The sequence below is a fragment of the Felis catus genome, chromosome E3 (genome assembly GCF_018350175.1).
Source record: "Felis catus isolate Fca126 chromosome E3, F.catus_Fca126_mat1.0, whole genome shotgun sequence".
Lineage (NCBI taxonomy): Eukaryota > Metazoa > Chordata > Mammalia > Carnivora > Felidae > Felis > Felis catus.
The window spans coordinates 34,849,139-34,869,557 of NC_058383.1; the positions used below are offsets into that span (position 1 = coordinate 34,849,139).

At 42.3% G+C, this 20,419-nt stretch overlaps 1 protein-coding gene across 7 annotated transcripts in view; it reads right to left on the reverse strand.

Moving 5' to 3' along the window:
- The window catches only part of RBFOX1 (RNA binding fox-1 homolog 1), a 2,060,838-nt gene that overhangs the window by 87,549 nt on the left and 1,952,870 nt on the right, over positions 1–20,419 (reverse strand). For all 7 annotated transcript variants that reach the window (XM_023246535.2, XM_045047971.1, XM_023246513.2 and 4 more), the window contains one exon: positions 18,944–18,997. In XM_023246535.2, the coding sequence (XP_023102303.1) occupies positions 18,944–18,997 (54 nt within the window). The remainder of the gene's footprint in view (positions 1–18,943; positions 18,998–20,419) is intronic.

Consider the following 20,419-nt stretch of genomic DNA (forward strand, 5'->3'; position numbering starts at 1 on the left):
AAAAAAAAAACAATTCTTTATGCAATAATTCTGACCTTTGTAAAACAAAACCCATACTGTCACAGGACTTGGTTTTTATTTTACCTAAAAAACATCCTCTAATTTGCAAAGTATTTATTGTATGTTCTCTTAGTACTCTGTGACCTTTTCTTGAGAGAATGCTTTGAATTAAACAAAAACAAAGAGGCAGAGAAGAACATTGTAACCTCCATGCATTTTGGGGGGCGGGGTGGGTCATGTGTGTTGGTTTCAAAAAGTAAGTCAAATAGATAATAAGGTACAATGTGGCAGCATGAAGCGTGTTTACAAGGTCATTCAAGGCACCTTGCAATACAGCTTTCTAATGAACCTCTTGCACTGCATTTTCCATCCATGCCCCATCCCCCCAACATAGACCTTTTACCTCCATTTAAGCATGAACTGTTGGCCACCATGGTGACATCCTGTACTTTTCAGACTTCTGTGCCTTTGCTTATAAAGCAATTTTACTCTAATATCCAGGCTTTTGTGGGAGGAGAGGAAGGAGGGCTTTCCTCCTTAGAATTTAAAGATGGCAACTGTGTTCAATTTCTACCACTGGACATCATTCCCTACCTAGGACAGACCGTTCATCAATTTCCACAGTATTCTTTCCTATTCTGGAATCCTCAGAATCGTTCTTAACACAGCTTCTAGGCAGTTGCTACCATTTCATCAGTTGGTGGACGGATGAAACATCCATGCCATTCCTGCTCCGTCTGTGAGGTTCAACCGTATGAAACTGACCTCTTTATGTCGTCTAGGGAGGAATTCTGGGAATTTCACGTTTAATTTTATGTAGACCCCACCCCAATTCCAACTGTGTCACTTAAAATCTCCTCTCCTTTTCCCTGTCCCCAGGAGTTAATGGGTCATTCCCCATTCTATACTCCCATCACACTTAGAAAAATCTCCCTAGTCAGTCCTTTGTCACGCTTGTGCTGCAACTTTTCATTTACATATTGGTCTTAGTCACAGGGAGCCTCCCCTGGGTCAGAGCCAAACCATTCTCAACTATTCCCAGCCCGTAGCAAAATACCTGACCTTCAGAAGGATTGATGAGTATGATTAAATTATTATATCTGTAAAGACACTTCTAGATTCTTTGATAAAAATAGTGCTTTGTCCAACCAATCTTTCCTGAGGGAGCCTGCTTTTTGCCCCTTGTTTATATAGCTGGGGATGTGTATGCCTAAAGTCCACAAGGAGTGAGTTATAAACCTATCTGTCTACGGGATTCACTTGTTTCCTCCTCTTCTCTGGTTTTTTTTTTTTTTAATTTTTTTTTAATGTTTATTTATCTTTGAGACAGAGAGAGACAGAGCATGAATGGGGGAGGGACAGAGAGAGAGGGAGACACAGAATCGGAAGCAGGCTCCAGGCTCCGAGCCATCAGCCCAGAGCCCGACGCGGGGCTCGAACTCACGGACCGGGAGACCGTGACCTGAGCTGAAGTCGGACGCCCAACCGACTGAGCCACCCAGGCGCCCCTTCTCTGGTTCTTTTAAGGTTGACTCAGATTAATATGAAATCTAAGCAGCCTCGTTCTGTGCCTGGCAGGAAGGAACTGGCTCCACATGGCAGACCGACACTTTGGAATAATCAGAGCCTTTGACTGTCATACTCAGTGATGCCACCATCATCAGCATCCAAGATTCCAGCATATCTACAGGGCCACTCCGGCAGGATTCGGAACCCTCCAGCTGACAGTGAGCCAAGGTCTGTGTCTCAGGTAGGAAACCCAGCCCTTTCTTCTTACCTGAAGACTCCCACAGCTGTGGGGATCATTCTTGGCCCCTCGAGGGACATGGAGAAGTCTCAGAGGGGTAATTCCTATCACAGACAGGGAAGAGGAAGCATCTAAACTTTCTACTCTGCTGCCAACTCTTAGGTGAGGAAATTGGAGTCAAACCAGCTGGAACAAAGGTGCATTTTCACACCTCTGCCTTTACAGAGGCTGCTTCTTCTCCCCCTTATGGACTCTGCTCTGGCTTCGCCTCCTAGAAACCACATCTACTTGCCTCTACTTGCCAAGTTCAGTTTCCTTCCTCTGCTCTTCTAGATTATTGTACTGATCTATCTAATGAGTGTCTGACCATGGATGCTACGAACTCCAAGAGGCCATGAATCACGTCTCAGTCGTCTTTCATCCCCATGGATCCTGGGACCTAGGCTTAGAGGCGGGCGGTGGGGAGCGGGGGAACCTGATGAGAGGAACTACAGACTTTCGGGCAGGCAGCCATGTGGCACTCCCAAGAAGTACAATTAGAATGGATGAGGGCAAGGTAGAGAAGAGAGGCTGTTTTGAAAGTCTGCCCTTCCATTTTAGCACCAAATAGGCAGAGTTCCAAGTAGCCCAGTGTGAATGACTAGGCCCTTCCTGTATTTTCTGAATTCCAAAAAAAGAAAAAAAAAAAAAGAAAGAAAGAAAGAAAAAAAGAAGAAAGAAGGAAAAAATCATGTCAGAGAAACTGCTCGTCAAAGAACATGTCAACCTCAACTGCTTAGCAACTTGGAGTGGCTCACTTCTCTAGCTTCGAGGTGCAGATGAGCTAGAATGTTTGGAGAGCTGCTCCTATCTCTACCGAAATAAAAACAAACAAACAAAAAATTAAAGACACAAAGATAACAACAACACTTCATTAATCTTCCAAGAGCCAATGGGGATTGGGGACGACCTACTGTGGAAGGTTCTGAGAGTCTCACGTGCTGTCTGAACCTCCACAAGCATCTCTGTGCTAATCCTGAGTCACTTGAAAACGGAGCCCTTTGCTAGGATCCTGCTTTCCAATGTCACTTAGCCTAGTGACTCTGGAAAGAGGGCTAAGAGGAAAGCCCCGATGGCAAATGGTGAATGAACACAGGAGACCAGTATAGATAGAGCTTCTCTGTCTCTAGAGCTCAGCTAAGGCTTGCAAGGACGGTCATTAATTGGGTGGGCACGTAGTGACATCTACCACTTGCCGGACACTGTGTGGGTTCTGGGGCCACACCTACTAAGCCTCATGCATCCTTCAAAAGAACGACACACTGTCTCTTTTCGTACTCATAGGTTCAGGAACAAATACATATACAAGAAAGTGAACAACGGAATGAGTCTGAATTGACCCCCAAAACCTTAGACACCGTGGTTATTTACTTTGGTTCGCTGAGATCAATAAAGTTTAAAAGTAATTTTGGCATAATTTTTATTAAGCGTGACCATTTTGACTGGCAAACTGGTTATTCCATATTTTTGTTATATACTGCAGTCATAACTAAAAATGTATTACTATAGTTATAGTAATTACAGCTAAAAACAATACTTTCATTTTCTACACAAAAAAGGAAGCCTTTATTCAATATTTGCCAAAAAAATTTTTACACTGCATTTATTCCTCCCTAATAACAGGTGTCAGGTAGTATTATTCCCTCTTTAGAGACGGGAAAAATGGCACAGAACAAGGATGTCGTTTATGAAAAGACTTATCATCAGTCAGAGGCGAATTCCAGGTGAGAAACAAGCTATCTAGACTTCTAGAACATTACTCATTTTATCAGTGACTCCTTACTTCCATTGTCACAGAAGGAGTTTTTAAGCATTGTTTTAAATTAGAATACAAATAGGAGGGACGCCTGGGTGGCTGGGTTGGTTAAGAGGCTGACTCTTGATTTCAGCTCAGGTCATGATCTCATGGTTCGTGAGGTTGAGCCCCGAGCTTCAGCATGGAGCCTGCTTGGGATTCATTCTCTCTCTCTCTCTCTCTCTCTCTCTCTCTGCCCCTCCCCCACTCTCTCCCCCCTCTCTGCCCCTCAAAATACATAAATAAACTTAAAAATATATAAACAAGAAAACATCGGTCCTAATTGAAAAACTAGCTCTGAGCGGGTGACAAAGAGATAGTTCACTGAAAGAGGAACCCGCAAAGGTCCTTTTCATAGGAGGGGTACTTTAAGAAGGTGACTGGCAGTCATGCCCTGCCCTCAGTCCCCCGCTGGTTCTTATAATCACCTGCGTCATCAAAACCACCTAGGGGATTTTTTAAACACAGAAAACCAGGTCCTACTTCCAGGGTTGCATTTTCAACAGTGTCGCCTGTTGTCAGGGGACCACCCTTGGAGCAACAATGGAGAGCCAGTCCCCCAAACCTCAGTGCTGTGAGTGCTTGCTTTCCTAAAATGGGAGGTTTTCTAAGCCTGGGAGACTTTAGGAATCCCCTGGGAAGAATGTTAAGTCGTGTGCCTTCAAAGGCACCACTCCCAGAGAACGCCACGCGGCTGGTCAGAAATCTGCACTTCTGATCAGCAACCCAGGTGATTCTCCTGCTCCCTGGATGCACTTCAAGTAATCCGGGCCTAAGGGCATCCTCCACAGGTGTAGGAATAAAAAGTAAAAATGGCTGAATATATCTGGTCTGAGAACTTGTGTGAGCAAAGAGATAGAGCCTATTTATTTTTTATCTTTGCTTTTTGTATGCTGACAACTTTTGTCTCTGCTTTTTTGGCATTTCGAACAAAGAGTAACAACACCCAGTCCTAACTAATCTGTCAAACTCTTTGGAGGTGGGCTGCTAAAGAAGGTATGCAAAGTCACCAACAGCATAATCCTAGGGAGGCCACACTTGATTTCCCATCCAGATGAAGACATTCTCATTTCTGCCCTACTTTTATGGACTGAAGAGTGTTCCCTCCAAATTCATACAGTTTAGTCCTAACCCCCAGGACCTCAGGACGTGACTGTATTTGGAGATAGGCTCTTTACAGAGGTAATTAGATTAAAATTAAGGTAGACCCTAATTCTGTGTCACTGATGTCCTTATAAGAAGAGTACATTAGGACACAGACCATGTGAGGATTCGGGGAGATGATGGCCATCTACCAGTCAAGGAGAGAGGCCTTGGAAGAAACCAACTCTGAGCACCCGTTGATCTTGAACCTCTTGCCTCTAGAACTGTGAGAAAATAAATTTCTGTTGTTCAAGCCACCCAGTCAGTGGTGCCTTGGCATGGCAACCCCAACACACTAATACACCTGCCTGCCTCATGGGAGCTCTGCCCTGAGGATCAGTGAGGCTCTGTACTACGTGAGGGCCATTCAAGCACCAAACTTCGATGCTAGATATAGAGGTCTGGGAGGGAGCCATGTGGTCCCGGCCCAAGGAGGTTATTGCCTCCAATCAACACATTTATCCAAAGTCCCCCTCAGCTGTAGATACCTTTCCCCCCACCTCAGTTATGCATTAAAAAATTGTTTTTAATGCTTATTTATTTTTGAGAGACAGAGAGAGACAGAGTACGAGCAGGCGAGGAGCAGAGAGAGAGGGAGACACAGAATCCGAAGCAGGCTCCAGGCTCTGAGCTGTCAGCACAGAGCCCAATGAGGGGCCAGAACTCATGAACCTCGACATCTTGACCTGAGCTGAAGTTGGACACAACAGACTGAGCTGGCTCAGGCGCCCCTTTAGTTATGCATTTTTCAACATAGACCAGCATTCAGCTAATCCATGTAAGAGTATTTTCACAGCTAATACTTAATGCTTTTAAACATGCCTGAAAGATGAGCCTCTCTGAAGGGTTATGGCCCAACTTTAAATACTGAGGTATTTGCATTTAGGCACAGATGTTGCAGAAAATGCTGTCTGTATATTTCAGTCTTATAAAGTGAATCATGTTTTAATTGAACCAGGGGACTTCCATAGTTAAAGGAGCCCTGAAGTGAATCTGTATACAGTATAAATAATCTCTCACTCCAATTTATTATACAAGTTTGGATTTTCATAATAATTAAAAAGAAATACATGATCTCTTCTTTTTTTTTTTCTTTTCACTTTTCTTTTTGACATAATTTCAGACTGTACCAAAAAAAACAAAAACAAAAACAAAAAAAGTTCCAGGAATACCATGAAGATCTCTGTACGACTTCCTCCCTGATTATCTGTGATTAAAAAACTGCAACGACTTACTTGAACCGCTCTTATTTTTCTGCCAACAAAATTCTGGCTAAGAGTGGTTTTTACAGAAAATATTTAATTGACGCAATATGATAATAAACACATCAGTGGTAGCGATTCCAAAAGTTACTTATCAAATACCCGATAAGTACTAAGCAAACCCACTTGATGCTTAATTTGGATTATTATCCCCTACTATGAATCCTGTAAGACAGGTACTATCATTACATCTATTTAATAGATGAGGATACTGAGACATAGAGAGTTTTGCCCAAAGTCACACAGACAGAAATCTTATAGTGCTGAATGCAAGTCAAACCAACCAGATTCCTGGACCCATGGATTTAAGGCTCATCTTCTAAATCAGGTGGAGGCAAACTAGAGCCTTTTGGCCAAATCCAGCCTAGCACTGTTTTTGGATGGACTGTGATCTAAGAATGTTTTTTTTTTTCACATTTTTATATGGTTGAAAAGCAATCCATAGTATAGGACAACATTTGGTGACAAAGTGAAAAATCACATAAAAGTCAAATTTCAGTATCTATCAAGAAAGTGTTCTTGGAATACAGCCACACTTGTTCCTTTACATATTACTTATGACTGTTTTTACCCTGCAAGACAGAGCTGAGAAGTTACAGCAGACACCTTATTGCCCACAAAGGCTAAAATATTCACTCTCCAGACCTTTACAGGAAAGGTTTGCTGACCCCTGTTCTAATGTCCCCTTTCTGTTTGGAAGACACCAAAGGGACTGCATTAGTCCCTCCCTGGCAAGCTGTCACTGACTATTTCAGAGAATATCATTCGATCAGTACTTTCTAAAATTTAACTTTATTTCATTTTTGTTAAAAACAATCAACCCCCCCAAATTTAAAGACATATTCTTTGAATGCTCGCCAAAATTTTCTTTCTGATTCATTGCTGTTCACGACACTAAAACAACAAGAAAAAAATTGTCCTGTAAGATATTTGTGGAAGACCAGCAAGGTAACCATAATGAAAACAATGGAAACACTTTTCTCTCCTAAGGTATTTGGCCTTCAGGGTTATGGCCCTTAGTATTTAGGTCAGGGCAACCTTAGATACAGCCTTGCTTCTAACATTCTAAGGGGTGCTGAATCACCTGGGGACGATTTTACAATGCATATTCTCATCTGCAGTGGGTCATGAGAATCTGCAATTCTAATCAGATCCCAGGGGATGCCCTAGGCTACTAACAATAGTAAAATGCTTAAGCGAAGTCAAGTACAGCTAATATTAATGATGCCACTGAGTTTCAGGTATTGAATCAGGTATGCCGTGCACACACTATGATTTTTTTTTTCTTTTTCTTATCAAACCCACACGGAAAGTAAGGCCTAGAGAGAGAAAAATAGGAGACCAAACAAATCTGAGCCAGCTTGGTGCGACTCCAGAGCTCAGACTCACTAACGAAGCTCCATCTGCTTATTAATGGTGATCCTAGGTCTTTAGGTGTTGAAACATCCTCTCCAACAGTGGGGTGATAAATCTACCCCATTTGCACTAAAGCCACATCAAACAGTTCCACAGTTGCCTTCTGGCTGGAAACACCTGACTCTTCCAGGCTAAAAATGTTTGCTAGAACCTCATGATCACATTTAAGAATCTGTGATAGGGTTTTAAATCCAACCAAGGAAGCCTCTGGGCAGGATGTATCTTCTATAGATAAGAAAATCCCACTTGCAAGATCTCAGTAAGACAGGGAGGAAAGAAACACAGAGGGCGGAGAAATGGTGAACTCTCAAGGTCTCACAGTGCAGCTGAAAAAGCATGAGCTTTGAGAGTTTTAACGCTTAGTTTTGTGTTCTGGCCTCACTAAGTGTAAGTTTCTTTGATCTTCTGCAAGTCCCTTAACATCCCAGACTTGGTTTTCACATCTGTAAAATAGGGACAAAAAAACCCTACTTCACTGAGAATTGAAAGGATCAGATCTGCTACACGGAAGGATTTGACAAATCGTGGATAGTAAGTGGCCTCAGTAATAAGAATTAGTACTGAATAATATATATAAAGAACATACAGTATTATTATATTACTATGACTTTGAATCCCCAAATACAGCACTTTGGGACTACTTTTGTCCCACTGTTCCTTGAAGAATGGGGAAGCATGTTGACGGCTGCTGAACGGTGGGGTGTGGCCTCAGAAAGCTACACATAACAATGAATGGAGAGCATTTTAAGGTTGGGAATTAATTGCCAACATTTACACTGGGGAAATTTCATGTCACAAGACAGGCGTCTGGCTTCTCTTGAGGAATCAGGAGATGGGCTGCATGGGTGTGGGCCCCAAATCGCCTTGTGGCGGGGCCTCAAAGGGGAATGGGGAGAGGACACCCCTCCCTGGAACTGAGATGTGACCCCTTCAACTACATTCATCTTGCATCTCGTAAAGACATTTTAGCTTGTAATCTATTATGAAGGAAACAAATGAGAAATTGCACTTCAGCTAACGTGTGGAGTTTACAAGTGTCTGCAAATCACCCAGACTGCCTTTCTCTCTCTCTCCCTCTCTCTTTTTCTCTCTTCCTCTCTCCCTGTTTCTCTCTTTCTCTCTTCTTCCTAGGGATAAGAACCTCTGAGATGCTGCAGAAGCCCCAAACCCCCCTAGATGGCTTTCCCTTGGGACTCCTCTTCTATTTCACTTGCTAGTACAGAGCTGTATTTTAGGGGGAACCGAAGTATTTGTGGAATGGGGGTAGAGATTCATCCAGACTCCCCTTCCCATCCCAGTTTTGGTAAGAGCAGAAAATGTACTTCCACTTTGAATCTCCCAAAGAAAAATCAGATACATTTGTTTAAACAAGCTTCCCACATCACAAACACACACACGCACACCCGTGGGCTGAAAGCAAATAGAGTATTTCAGCTGGTGAAAACGGTTTTCAAAAATGACAAAATTAATTCAGAAGGTCTTTACAATATCATATGTCTATCAAACAAACACTAGAAACACACAAATAGACTCATCTTTTTTTCCCCCCAGAGGAAGTAACAGTGATATTGGGGGGTTCCTGTTTTTAAAACGACACTGGGTTTAATATAATGGTAAGCGTACATCGATTAACCTCTGCGTTGGGTTTAAATGTAAAACCCATTAACTAATTTAATCTCCTCCAAAAAATAAAAAAATAAATAAAAAAAAAACAGCCTTTGGCATTATTCTCTGAATAATCCTTGTTCAGTCTCCGTAATGGTATACTGTTTAATGAAAAACTCATTAGATTGTAGCATACGGCATAATTAATTCTGCCTGATTCTTTTGGTGTGAACAGCTAATGCAGATGCTGGGTTCCATTTTCCATTGGCTTTATTAATTTTTCATAAACCAATATTTCGACTGTAATGGGTTGTAACAGGTCCACAGAAGTTCTAGAAATGCATTAACTGTCACCCACGTAGTTAATTTAAGTAGGATTTTGCTATTTGTGTTGTTGGTTCTTCAACACTACATTTTTAAAAGACGGCTTCATTTGATGCTTAGAGAATGATTATCTACATATAATTAACATACAGGGTATTAAACAATATTTGGCCAATTCGTCTTTATTTATATACAACTTAATTGGTCGGGCTAATAACACTGAACTATAAATTTTGACAAGAATGCGAAAAGTGGGAAGCACCAAAACTACGTGATTTATAATCGAATGGCGACACAACTTAAAACATTAAAAAAAGAAAAATGAAATCGTGTCATTTTTAAAGTCTGCAGATTTGCTTTTCTAGGAAGAGATCGGGACAAAGCCAGAAAACAAGTTTTATAATAGCCTCCGTATCAGGCACTGGCTTAGTAATCCTGGGGTCTGTCTGGAGCCTGATCTCTACAACGGCTGAGAAGTTGCTGATTCGGTTTAACCTCTTTCAGCCTTTTAGGGCTTGGTTCACATATTTGTAAGAGTCCTCATGATACGATTTATTTGTTTCAAGTGCAGATAGGAGTGCTAACTCATCGCTGGGTGGTCTTGTTCATTTTATTCTATGTTTTAATTATCATAGTTTTCAATGGTTGCCTGTCACTCAAACGACAGATTCCAGAATCCACATTCCTTTTATATAGTATTGTCAGGGCTTTTGCAACTTTTCTCTAGAAGGTACCCTCTGATCTCAACAGATCAGTACTTCTCAGCTTTGGGGGGGGGGGAACCTGATTTTGCCACAGAAATCTCTATATCCAGTGCAGATCAAGCACCTGTATTTTTTTTATTTTAATACTTCTCAATGGATTTCTGCAGATAAAGGTTGAGAAACCCTTCTGGGTTCTACCAAACTCCTTCTAACTCACCCACCACAAAGATCTTTCTTCATTTTCTTCCCAGGAGAACTCTTCCTTATCCTTCAAAACCCAATTAATACCCCCTCCCTAGCTCCTAATGCAGAGAGGGTTGTTCTTTTTTTAGCGTTCTGGTGGGCAGGCATCATCATTTATTATACATTAAGTTTATCTTTCTGCCGCTCTCAATGCTCTAAGGAACTTCAGAGGGATGAGGGGCTCCCCCAGTGCTTACCACACTACCTGGCATTTCACAAGCCTTCAGCACTGCGATTCTGCCCGCCCACACAGCTGCACATATTCACTGGCCCTTTATCGAAGACATTTGCAGACTCCTGCTCTAAGTGAAAAGCCACACATTTTTTTCTCTTTCATAACTAAATCCAGCTTGATCTTTTCTCCTAGAACCAACACACGCAGTGGTAAGTCTCATCTTATACCTTCCTTCCTCCTGACCACTACATTCATGACCTTCTATATATACGAGCTCTGTATTCTGAGTTCGCAACCAGCTTCTCCTTCTTCTCCCCCACCCGCCTCTCTCTCCTCCTTCTTCTTTTTCCTCCTCCCCCTCCCCTCCTCTTCCTTCTCCTTCTCCTTCTCTACCTCCTCAACCCCACCCCTCCCCCTCTTCCTTCTGTTGTGTAGGAAAGGGGTAACTCCACACGTCTGGGCTGCTTAAACCCTGCACATTCCCCCCAGGATGCTTGTCTTCAGGACTGGCCCTTGGACACCTCCTGGTAGATGAGTTGTAAACCCTTGGAATATTCTACCTGATAAAACTGTTTCTGGGTGCCTGAGGCCTTGGGCCACACAGTACCAGTTTGATAAGATAGTTTCTGGTAGCAGTGTGATTTATGGTGAATACTTCCTTTTGCTCTTTTGGGCTATGGTTTGAGTAGTTGAGGTCAGTCATACGGGGGCTCCACATCTATGGGGCTGCCTCCCAGGAAGCGGATTGACATCCAGCTGATGACACTTTGTGTTTGCCATCAGGCACCACTGCAGGGAAAGTTAAGCACATTGCGTACTTCCACTGTAAGGGTGCACCCAGAGGCTTTTGCCTGGTTTCTTCTGGATTCTAACTCATTTGCTCTTTTCCTTTGCTAATTTCTTAAAAAAAAAAGTTTATGTTTATTCATTTTTGAGAATGAGAAAGCGGACATGAGAAGGGGAGGGGCAGAGAGTGAGGGAGACAGAGAATCTGAAGCAGGCTCCAGGCTCTGAGCTGTCAGCACAGAGCCCAATGTGGGGCTCAAATCCTTGAATTGTGAGATCATGACCTGAGCTGAAGTCGGATGCTTAACCGACTGAGCCATCCAGGTGCCACTTCCTTTGCTGACTTTTAATCTGTATCCTTTTGTAATAAATCAGAACTGTGGCTAAAAGAGCCTTGCTGAGTCCCTAAGAGCACATCTAAGCAAACACAGAGCCTGCGGATGGTCTCATGGACCCCTGACACAGTTCTGCAGCATACAATCAAGCTTTATGCTTTTTCCATTCTGGAGTCAAAAATCACAAAGTAATGCCCAGAAGAGGAACCAGTAGCCAACAGTAGCCAACACCCCAGTTGCCAGTTGCCAGTAGCCAACACCCCGTGCCCTCCCCCCCTCAAGATGTGACAATGAAAAAATGTCTCCTGGAATTTCCCAGTTCCTCTGGGGGCGGGGGGGAGATGGCAAAATTATTGCCATTGAACAATCATTAACCCAAGATACTAGATTAACTAAAGCATATGTGGGAGGTAATGTGTAATAAAATGGGATGGGCTTTGGAATCACTGAGATTTGGCTTTGGACTGAGCTCTTGAAGTTTTGAAGTCAACAGCCTTGTACAACATAACGTTACTAGATATCTAATTTATCTGAAGAATGAAGGAAATGACACTTGTCCTCCAGAGTTGTAATCTCTGTAAACATATGTGGAGATCCCAACGTGGAGTCTGGCGTGCAGCAAATAATATTACATGCACAGATACTTGTATTCATTTTCAGTATGTTCTATGACCTCCAGGATAGAAGACACGGCAGGCATATCCCAGTCTAGTCCTACTGAGTCAGCTGAACGAGGTAATGGAAAGTGTGGGCTCTGAGGTCAGAAAAAAAGACCTTTATATAAGAAACCTATTTTTTTTACATACTAGTTCTGTGACATAAGGAATGAGATAAACTCTTCAGTAAGCCCTGGTTTCAAAATTTCCATACTGAAGAGAATGCTACAACATTTTTATGAGGATTCAAGGAGAGGCAAGGTGTTTTGCATGGTGCCTGGCTCGGGTCAGTGCCCAGAGTGGCTTATTTATTGTCGCTGATGTTTTGGGTTGCTCCCTTTGAAATCGATCCAGAGCCAGAAAGGCAAACCTCGTCTTCCTCCCATGGTGCCGACTCAGGGCTTCTCCTTTAAGAGTCCTGTCACTTCCTGCTTGGGGGAGGCCTCCTTGGTAGACTTTCCGTGCAACAGAATGAGAACTAATTTTATCGAGGAAGTGTAGTTCTGAGCACATAATCCAGTTCTGATCCTATTTGAAGATCAAAATTCCCCAAAGATTCCATCCAAGCTGAGCTGCATTCCTTCCGTGGGGCAGGGAAGGAGGGACACCGGTAAAAACTATGGCCAAATGTGGGCAGGGATGGAGTGCAATCTGATAAGACAGATGGGGAAAGGGGAAGAGAGAAGGCAAGTGAATTGCAACCAAAAGGGGAGGCGGAGGTAAACAGATGTACGAGATAAAGTCTTTGAAGTGGAACATTTCTAGGCTGAAAATCCTTTGCTTGGGGACTTCAATCTGGACTCTTCTGTTTCAGTTCACTGAAGTGCACTGCATTTGAATCTGGCAGATGTGTGAATTATACAAAACACTGCAGAGCCAAAGGTCACTGTTCATGAGGCACCATTGCTCTGAGTCTGGTCGAGGCTGGTCCTTTGGGTGGATGTGGGCATCGTTAGAGCCACTGGGGATGCCCGAATGTTAGCTGCTTTCAGGGGCTCCGAGTGGTAGCAGACACCTTTCAGACCCACATCACGTTCTTTCAGGATGCTAAGGTAGTCACCCCAAACGCATATGCTGTACCCGGGATTTGGGCACATCATTCCAAGCCCAACCCAAGTCTGGGATGGTGGCCAATAAAAGGAAAGCAGCCTGTGTCAGGAACCCCAGTTATCACAGGTTCTGACAGTCTTACTTTTTTTCAGATGCTATTGTACCCAAATTGCAGGAGGGGAATTGGAAAGAAGTCCATCCAAAAGTGCGGCTAAAGGTCATTCTCTCTATGACCCCTTATGGGGGGAGCCACCACGGGGGAGACCTACATCTACCTTCTTTTGACTCAATTCTTATATGTGAATCATGGTTCACAAGTGGCCAAAAGCCCATAGAAAACCAATACCTTTGTACGGGTAATCCAAGGTCAAATACAGCTGCCCTTTCGAGATAAGCAATCACACAGTGCTACATCCAACCTCTTCATTTTTAAACTTCATATTGAGATCCCAATCCACTTTCCCATCATCTAGCCTGATATCAAGGCATGTGGTCTGTGGGCAGGTTTTTACCGATGTGGACACAAACAATCTAGGGAACTTCGGTGATCACACTAATCTCCTATATTTTGATTTTACTTTACAGTCTATAAAATTCTTTTCCACCCATTATCTTATCTGATCCTCCCTATCACCCCAGGATAAACCAGTTTCAAGACCTGACCACCTTTAAAATGTGACTTTGCAGCCAAGCCTGCTTCTTTTAGTACTTCCCCCCCAGTCTTGAAACCAGAAACGTTTATTTTTAGGAGGAATGTCCAATTAAGGGTCGCTTCCTACTCCCCCTTGCAAAAAAACCCAAAACTGCTAATAATAATGGTATTCCCAGAAGAGAGTTCACCACCATCTTCAAGGTTTCTAAGTTGATTCGCCCTGCATCTCTCTACTTTGTTGTCTTTGGGACCTAACCTGCATCTCAGGTTTGCATTGCATGGGTAAGTCTTTTCCTTTCCCTATTGACTCGTGGAGTAATTTAACTCAATTCCAATTTTCCTTTGCAGGCGGGGTGTACAAACTCACATCCACGGAAGTGAGTTATGTGTGTTCAAGTGGTGCATCTTATGAATCTTGTTAAGCTTTGCCGCCTTATAGCCCCACTGATGGAATATTTAATCACAGAAATGAGTTGGCAGATATGATATACGGTGTGAGTGAGCTTCTCTGCCGTCTTACCGGCAATTGAGAAACGGACGAATTTGCCATTTGTCAGTACTGTGTCGACAACTGTGTATAACCTTCTGTTATTTATTTTTACTTTGTTTTACTTATGTATGAAGATTAAAGGTGCGTGCTTTCAATCAACAGTTTCATTGGCCAGATATCATGATTCTCCGTAAAAGGCACCACTGTTTTTTTTTTTTAATCTTTTTATTAGATAGTAACGGAATGGCTCACAATGAAGGGGGAACCCCTTTTGATGCCTCCTCATTGAGATGATTAGAAACACTATTTCTAATTATATTAAGTAACTTGAAGCATGCTACTGGGAACGCATAATTTGCAGGTAGTGTACTTTGATTTAATGCCTTCAATTTTTTTATAAGTCTAAAATGGAATGGTCTTAGATGCTGGCTAAAGTCTTTGAGATCTACCTGGACATTTTTTTTTAATTGACTTATCAATGATTTATCTTGAGAATAAGCCCCAAGGAGCCCAAGGATGATTAGATGTAAGCAAAATAATCAATGCCTTGCAGCTTTGTAGGAAAACATCCACTTGTCTTTGGAGGAGATTCATAGGATATGCCTATTTATGCACACCTGCTTCTGAAGACTAGTTTCGGATTGAGCGTTCTTCCAGGTAGGACTTGGTAAGAGTTCAGAAAAACACCCGAAATGAAAGGCCTTTCACAACGTCTTTCTAAATGCTTCCCCTGCTATGTGTGTGTGAGGGAGAGTGTGCGTCATAATTTATCAAAGCAAATTAATACTGTTCAGCTGGTAATTAAAGATCCTCATTAAGAGGTGCTTCTGCCCTCTCCACCCCAACCCTGCGTTAGCAATAAAAATGCACTCAGGGCGTCAAGAGGTTATATACGAAAATCAATAACCTGCCATTTTATAATTAAAGAGAAAATAAATGTTAGGGAAAAGTCCACTAAATTAGGAAAATTACCTTTAGGAGAGATTGAAAATATTGATTTTAATTTACAAAATATGTGAACTTTTCATGCCCCGTTCTGAGAGACAATTGGAGGCTGGGTTGTTAATTCTGCATAAGCTTCAGAAAATCGATAATTATACTATGGGAATATCATGATATTTGTCATTAACACAAAATCTTATATAGAAAAGTGCCTAATAAGCCTGGCTTTCTATCTCAGGCAGATACAGGGTTGGCTTGCTAAATATCCACAGCGAATCAATGACAAGGTCTTCATTTCGGCTTTGAGGCACGCTGGAAATTGCAAGAGAAATCCAGGCTGTGTTTATAGTTGGGGGAATTCACAAAGCCCCCTAAATCCTTAGCCGTGGATATTCAAGTGGATGACGTTAGTAAGTATACCTGCATAGGGAAATGAATACACGCCACATCCGCATTTGCATCTATGCATTAAGGTGCCCGTAACTTTTGACGTAAGCTAGCTAGATTCTCAGTGTTTATGGGTCTTCAAATATTTCAAAGGACTTGTTCTGGAGTGTTGGATTTGCAGCAACATTTCCCCACATTTCTGAATATCATGAACTCTGTTGACCTCCATATACAGATAATATAGGCAGAAAGAGAAAGTTCCTGATTATTAAGGATACCCTGGGTAGTAGCAACACTAACATGCATATACAGATTTCTCAAGTGACACTTACTCATGCCCCCCCCCCCCCCGTTTTTTAGATTTAAGTTTATTGGAGCATCTCGTAGAAATAATTATTTGGGTGCGTGGACTCCTTAAAACTGCCCCTGACAGAACCAGTTAACTCAACTGAATGTGGAGGATATGGTGGCCATGGCTGTTGGAATAATCCAACATTATCATTTCACTCCTCTTCTTTAACTGGACTGGTTTGGACATAGAGCTGTAGTTGCCTGATCTACCACCACAGGCCACACTCAAGAAGAAGTATGACTTCTAGTATTCACACAAAAAAAATAAAGAAGCCGTATTAACCCGGTTGTAAAGAACCCAGGCTCTTGGTTTTACAGTCTAGCTAGCTTCTTACCCACTTGAAATCTTAGCCCTTTAGTGCTAAGGTAGTCTACGTACTTTATTTTTTTTTTTAAGTTTATTTATTTATTTTTAGAGAGAGAGAGAGAAAGGGAGAGAACAAGCGGGAGAGGTGCGGAGAGAGAGAGGGAGAGACAGAATCCGAAGCAGGCTTTGCACCACCAGCAGAGATCCGGATGTGGGGCTCGAACTCACAAACTGTGAGATCATGACCTGAGCTGAGATCAAGAGTCAGACACTTAACCAACCACGCCACCCAGGTGCCCTCGTACTCTATGTACTTTAGTTTTCTCACTTGGAAAACCGCCGTGAGGATTTAAATACATTAATTAAGGTAAAGTGCTTGGAACAGTGCCTGACCACAGATAATATTCAAGTAAATATTAATCTTTATTGTAACTTGTTCGTAGCCACTACTCCCATGATGTAACTTCTGCAGCTGGGCTCAGGGCTGATCCGAATGGCTGTTCTAACCTTCTAAAAGTCATGCAGGTTAATTTATTCTTGTATATACAAGTCAGTGTGAATGGATTCTTCTGTCCTAACGTCCTCTTCAATACCCACAGATATGCAGTGAGGTTTGAAATCCCTTCTAAAGGAGAGGTTTGGTGTTATTTTGGTTGCTTAGGTCAGATGACCAGAAACTACACTGCATGGGACCAGAAACATGGACGACTTCTCCCTATCCCAAGTCACACATTTATACCCTATCTCATCAGATGACTTCTTGCTTCTTGTTCTGGACTCATTCTGGGGAGAATAATGCCCTTATGGCAGACAGGGGAATGTTCATTTATTTGCTTTCATTTGCCCAATGTTTATGTATTGCTTGCTATGCACCACTCTTCACATATTAACCCATTTAATTCTAATAAACACCTGTGAGTTTGTTACTATTATCATCTTCCGCTTAACAGACGAAGACACTGAGGCACAGAGAGGTTAAGTAACTTGCCTAGAGTCACACAGCTGGCCAGGATTCGAACCTGGGCTGAGTACAGTGTTCACATTCCCCACTTTGCTAAATGTCCTCTCAGTGGATGAGTTCCACCATACAATCATGGAAAGACTTACAGCTAAGTTTTTGCTCCCCCAATAAGAGTCAGCACAGCTACTTTACAGGCATAGAGCTGCTGCACTTCACCCAGGCTTGGGGTAGAAACCACATGTGAGGAACAAACATTGCCTGTCCAAAATCCAGAACTCACCTATCATCTTGGGTCTTCCCAGATTTACCATTTTTTCTTTGTCAAGTTGATTACTCTGCTGGATAGCTATCCGAATATCCCATATTCCCCTGTCATGCACTAGGGTTGATTCAGGATCAGAAAAATGACAGAAGGCATCCCGGAAGAAACCAAGCAAGGGGTAGGACTTACTTACCATCAAGAGGTCACTAAGTGAGTGGATCTAGACCAACGGGTCATTTATTTCTCCTTATTAAAGAGCAAGGGCCCCATCAAAGAAAGGGTTCTTTTCCATACCCGCGTGGAAACTACTAAAATTCTAAGGTGTTAAACGCAACCTTGTTTTTTATTTTTTTAATTATTTTTTAGATGTTTTAATTTATTTTTGAGACAGAGACAGAGCATGAGCAGGGGAGGAGAAGAGAGAGAGGGAGACACAGAATCTGAAGCAGGCTGCAGGCTCTGAGCTGCCAGCACAGAGTCCGACGCGGGCCTCGAACTCACACTGTGAGATCATGACCTGAGCCAAAGTCGGATGCTCAACTGACTGAGCCACCCAGGCACCCCAAACGCAACCTTGTTAATGGACAACATGATAACAGGCAGAAGTAACAGGCCAAGCAGAACCAGTCTCAGCCACTGCTTCTTCTGGGTCATTCTCTCTCAAAATGTGATGACCAAGTTTTCTACACAGATTTCCCGATCAACCGCTAGCTGGAGGGTAGCAGGGAAGGGCCAAGGGGGGAGACTTCCCTCAGAAGGGCAGGGCAGAGAGGAATATGGAATTGCTAAGGAAATGTGATGCATGGAGAAAGAAAGACCACTTCGTTTTTTTCTCGTTTTCTAAATAATCCTTCTCTTGGCAATTTCAACTCACTGCCACATTATTGGAATAAGTGAGCCAACTCAGCTTCGCTGGGAAAAAAAAATGCGACCCCACACGGAAACGTATGGCAAAAAACACATGGAGGGATACTAAATAAAAGTGGGCAAGAACAGCTCCACGTTCGTTCAACATACCCTTGAACGAAGCCTCGATGCTTTTTTGAGGCAAAATCAATGGAAAACATCATAAGGAGCAGGGGCTCCACGCATACCTCACAGTGTAAACACATACGTGATGCCCCTTCGTTTTTTAAAGGGTTTTAAACACTTTTGGTTTTGCTTTAGGAAAAAAAAAAACCAACAGTCCCTCAGAACTTCTGAGGAGAGGGATTTTACTTGGTTCAGATTATTTCATGAAACCTATTCTCTAGTAGCAGGCAAAACACATCGAGAACAGACGAAGAAGTCATGCACAGAGGAAATTTTTACCTGCATAGAATTCGGGGCTGTACACCGCACCCACAACTGGATTCAATTTCCAGCCTTAAAACAAATACACAAAAACATGATTATCACATTTGATTCAACAACTCATATCACTACAAGTGAAACACAAATCAAATGGGGTGGTGTATATATATATATATATATATATATTTTTAATTTTATATTCAGAGGGTATATAGTCTGGGGATGCATAAAAATGATTTGTAACCTATACCTGGGAAGGCAGATTTATGCCTTTCTTTGATTGGCTGCCAATACAAGTTAATAGTATGGAAACTATTGACCAGCTACAGGTGAACTTTTTGAAAATGATGTGGTGATTAATTTTCTCCCATGCTAATATTCTCTAGAACCACTATAATAATTGCAAATTTTTTGTCTTCTTTCATGGATCACTGCTAGGTAATCCGTCATATGCCCCTTTGCATTTAGTCCCCCCCAATTTGAAAGCTCACATAAACAGAATTCTTTGCGGATACATATTCTGATAATTGTCATTCCTGATTATGACCCAGAGAATTCCGAAGTGCTTTTTACATCCCAAAGAAAATGACATTTATCCACTAGAGATTAAGTGTGGAATACATTTCAGCACATTCAGGAACCATAAAAATTCTTAATCAATGCATGATATCTAAGGTAACTTTCAAACAACCTGTGTATAAGAGGAACAGAATCCTGTAATTTTCCCAGTGTTCTGGATGGACCATTTTCTGTCAAATGAATCCTGGCCCCTTAGGAACTTTTACTCAAGAAAAGAACATACAAGAATATTTGCAAATTGAGAAGCTGTGCACATTACACACCCATTGGGCATCATTTAGGGAACAACCTCCAAAGAATGGCCACGTTTTAGGGTTTGGTAATCATTTCCTGCTCCTGCTGCTAAGTCTTTATGAAAACATCCATTAAATAGAATTCCTGAAAGATAAAGAAGGTCAGGTGTGCTGCCTTTTACGGAAAACTTTGTGTCCTTGGGCTGAGGGTAAAACACCCGGGGTCCTTTAGCAAATGCTCCTGAGAAAAGGCAATGGTGAAAGGTGGGATGTGAGAGAAGGTATTTCTGACATGGAAAGATCTTCCCAGATGAAGGGGTAGGACATCCTATCATCTGACCTAAGCGATGCACCTGTAAGACCAGCCAAGAGGTAGCCACAATCTACTCATCCTTTAAGGAACACACAGGTTCAGTATCTCAAGAGACAGGCCCCTGGATGGACCAAAGAACTTTCTACAACTTTCCAAGAATTTTCTGTATCTAAGAGCTTTCATCCAACTTGAATAAGCTGGCAACTTTACAGCCCCCAGGAGGGTCTTAAGATAGGATTTTTCAAAGTGCTATGCTTGCATACCTGGGAGGCTTATTAATGGAAATGTCTGGCCCCATTTTCACCAGAAAGAGACATAAAATTCTGAGATGTGTTGCCCCAACGGTTTCTGAAACGTCACACTGACACC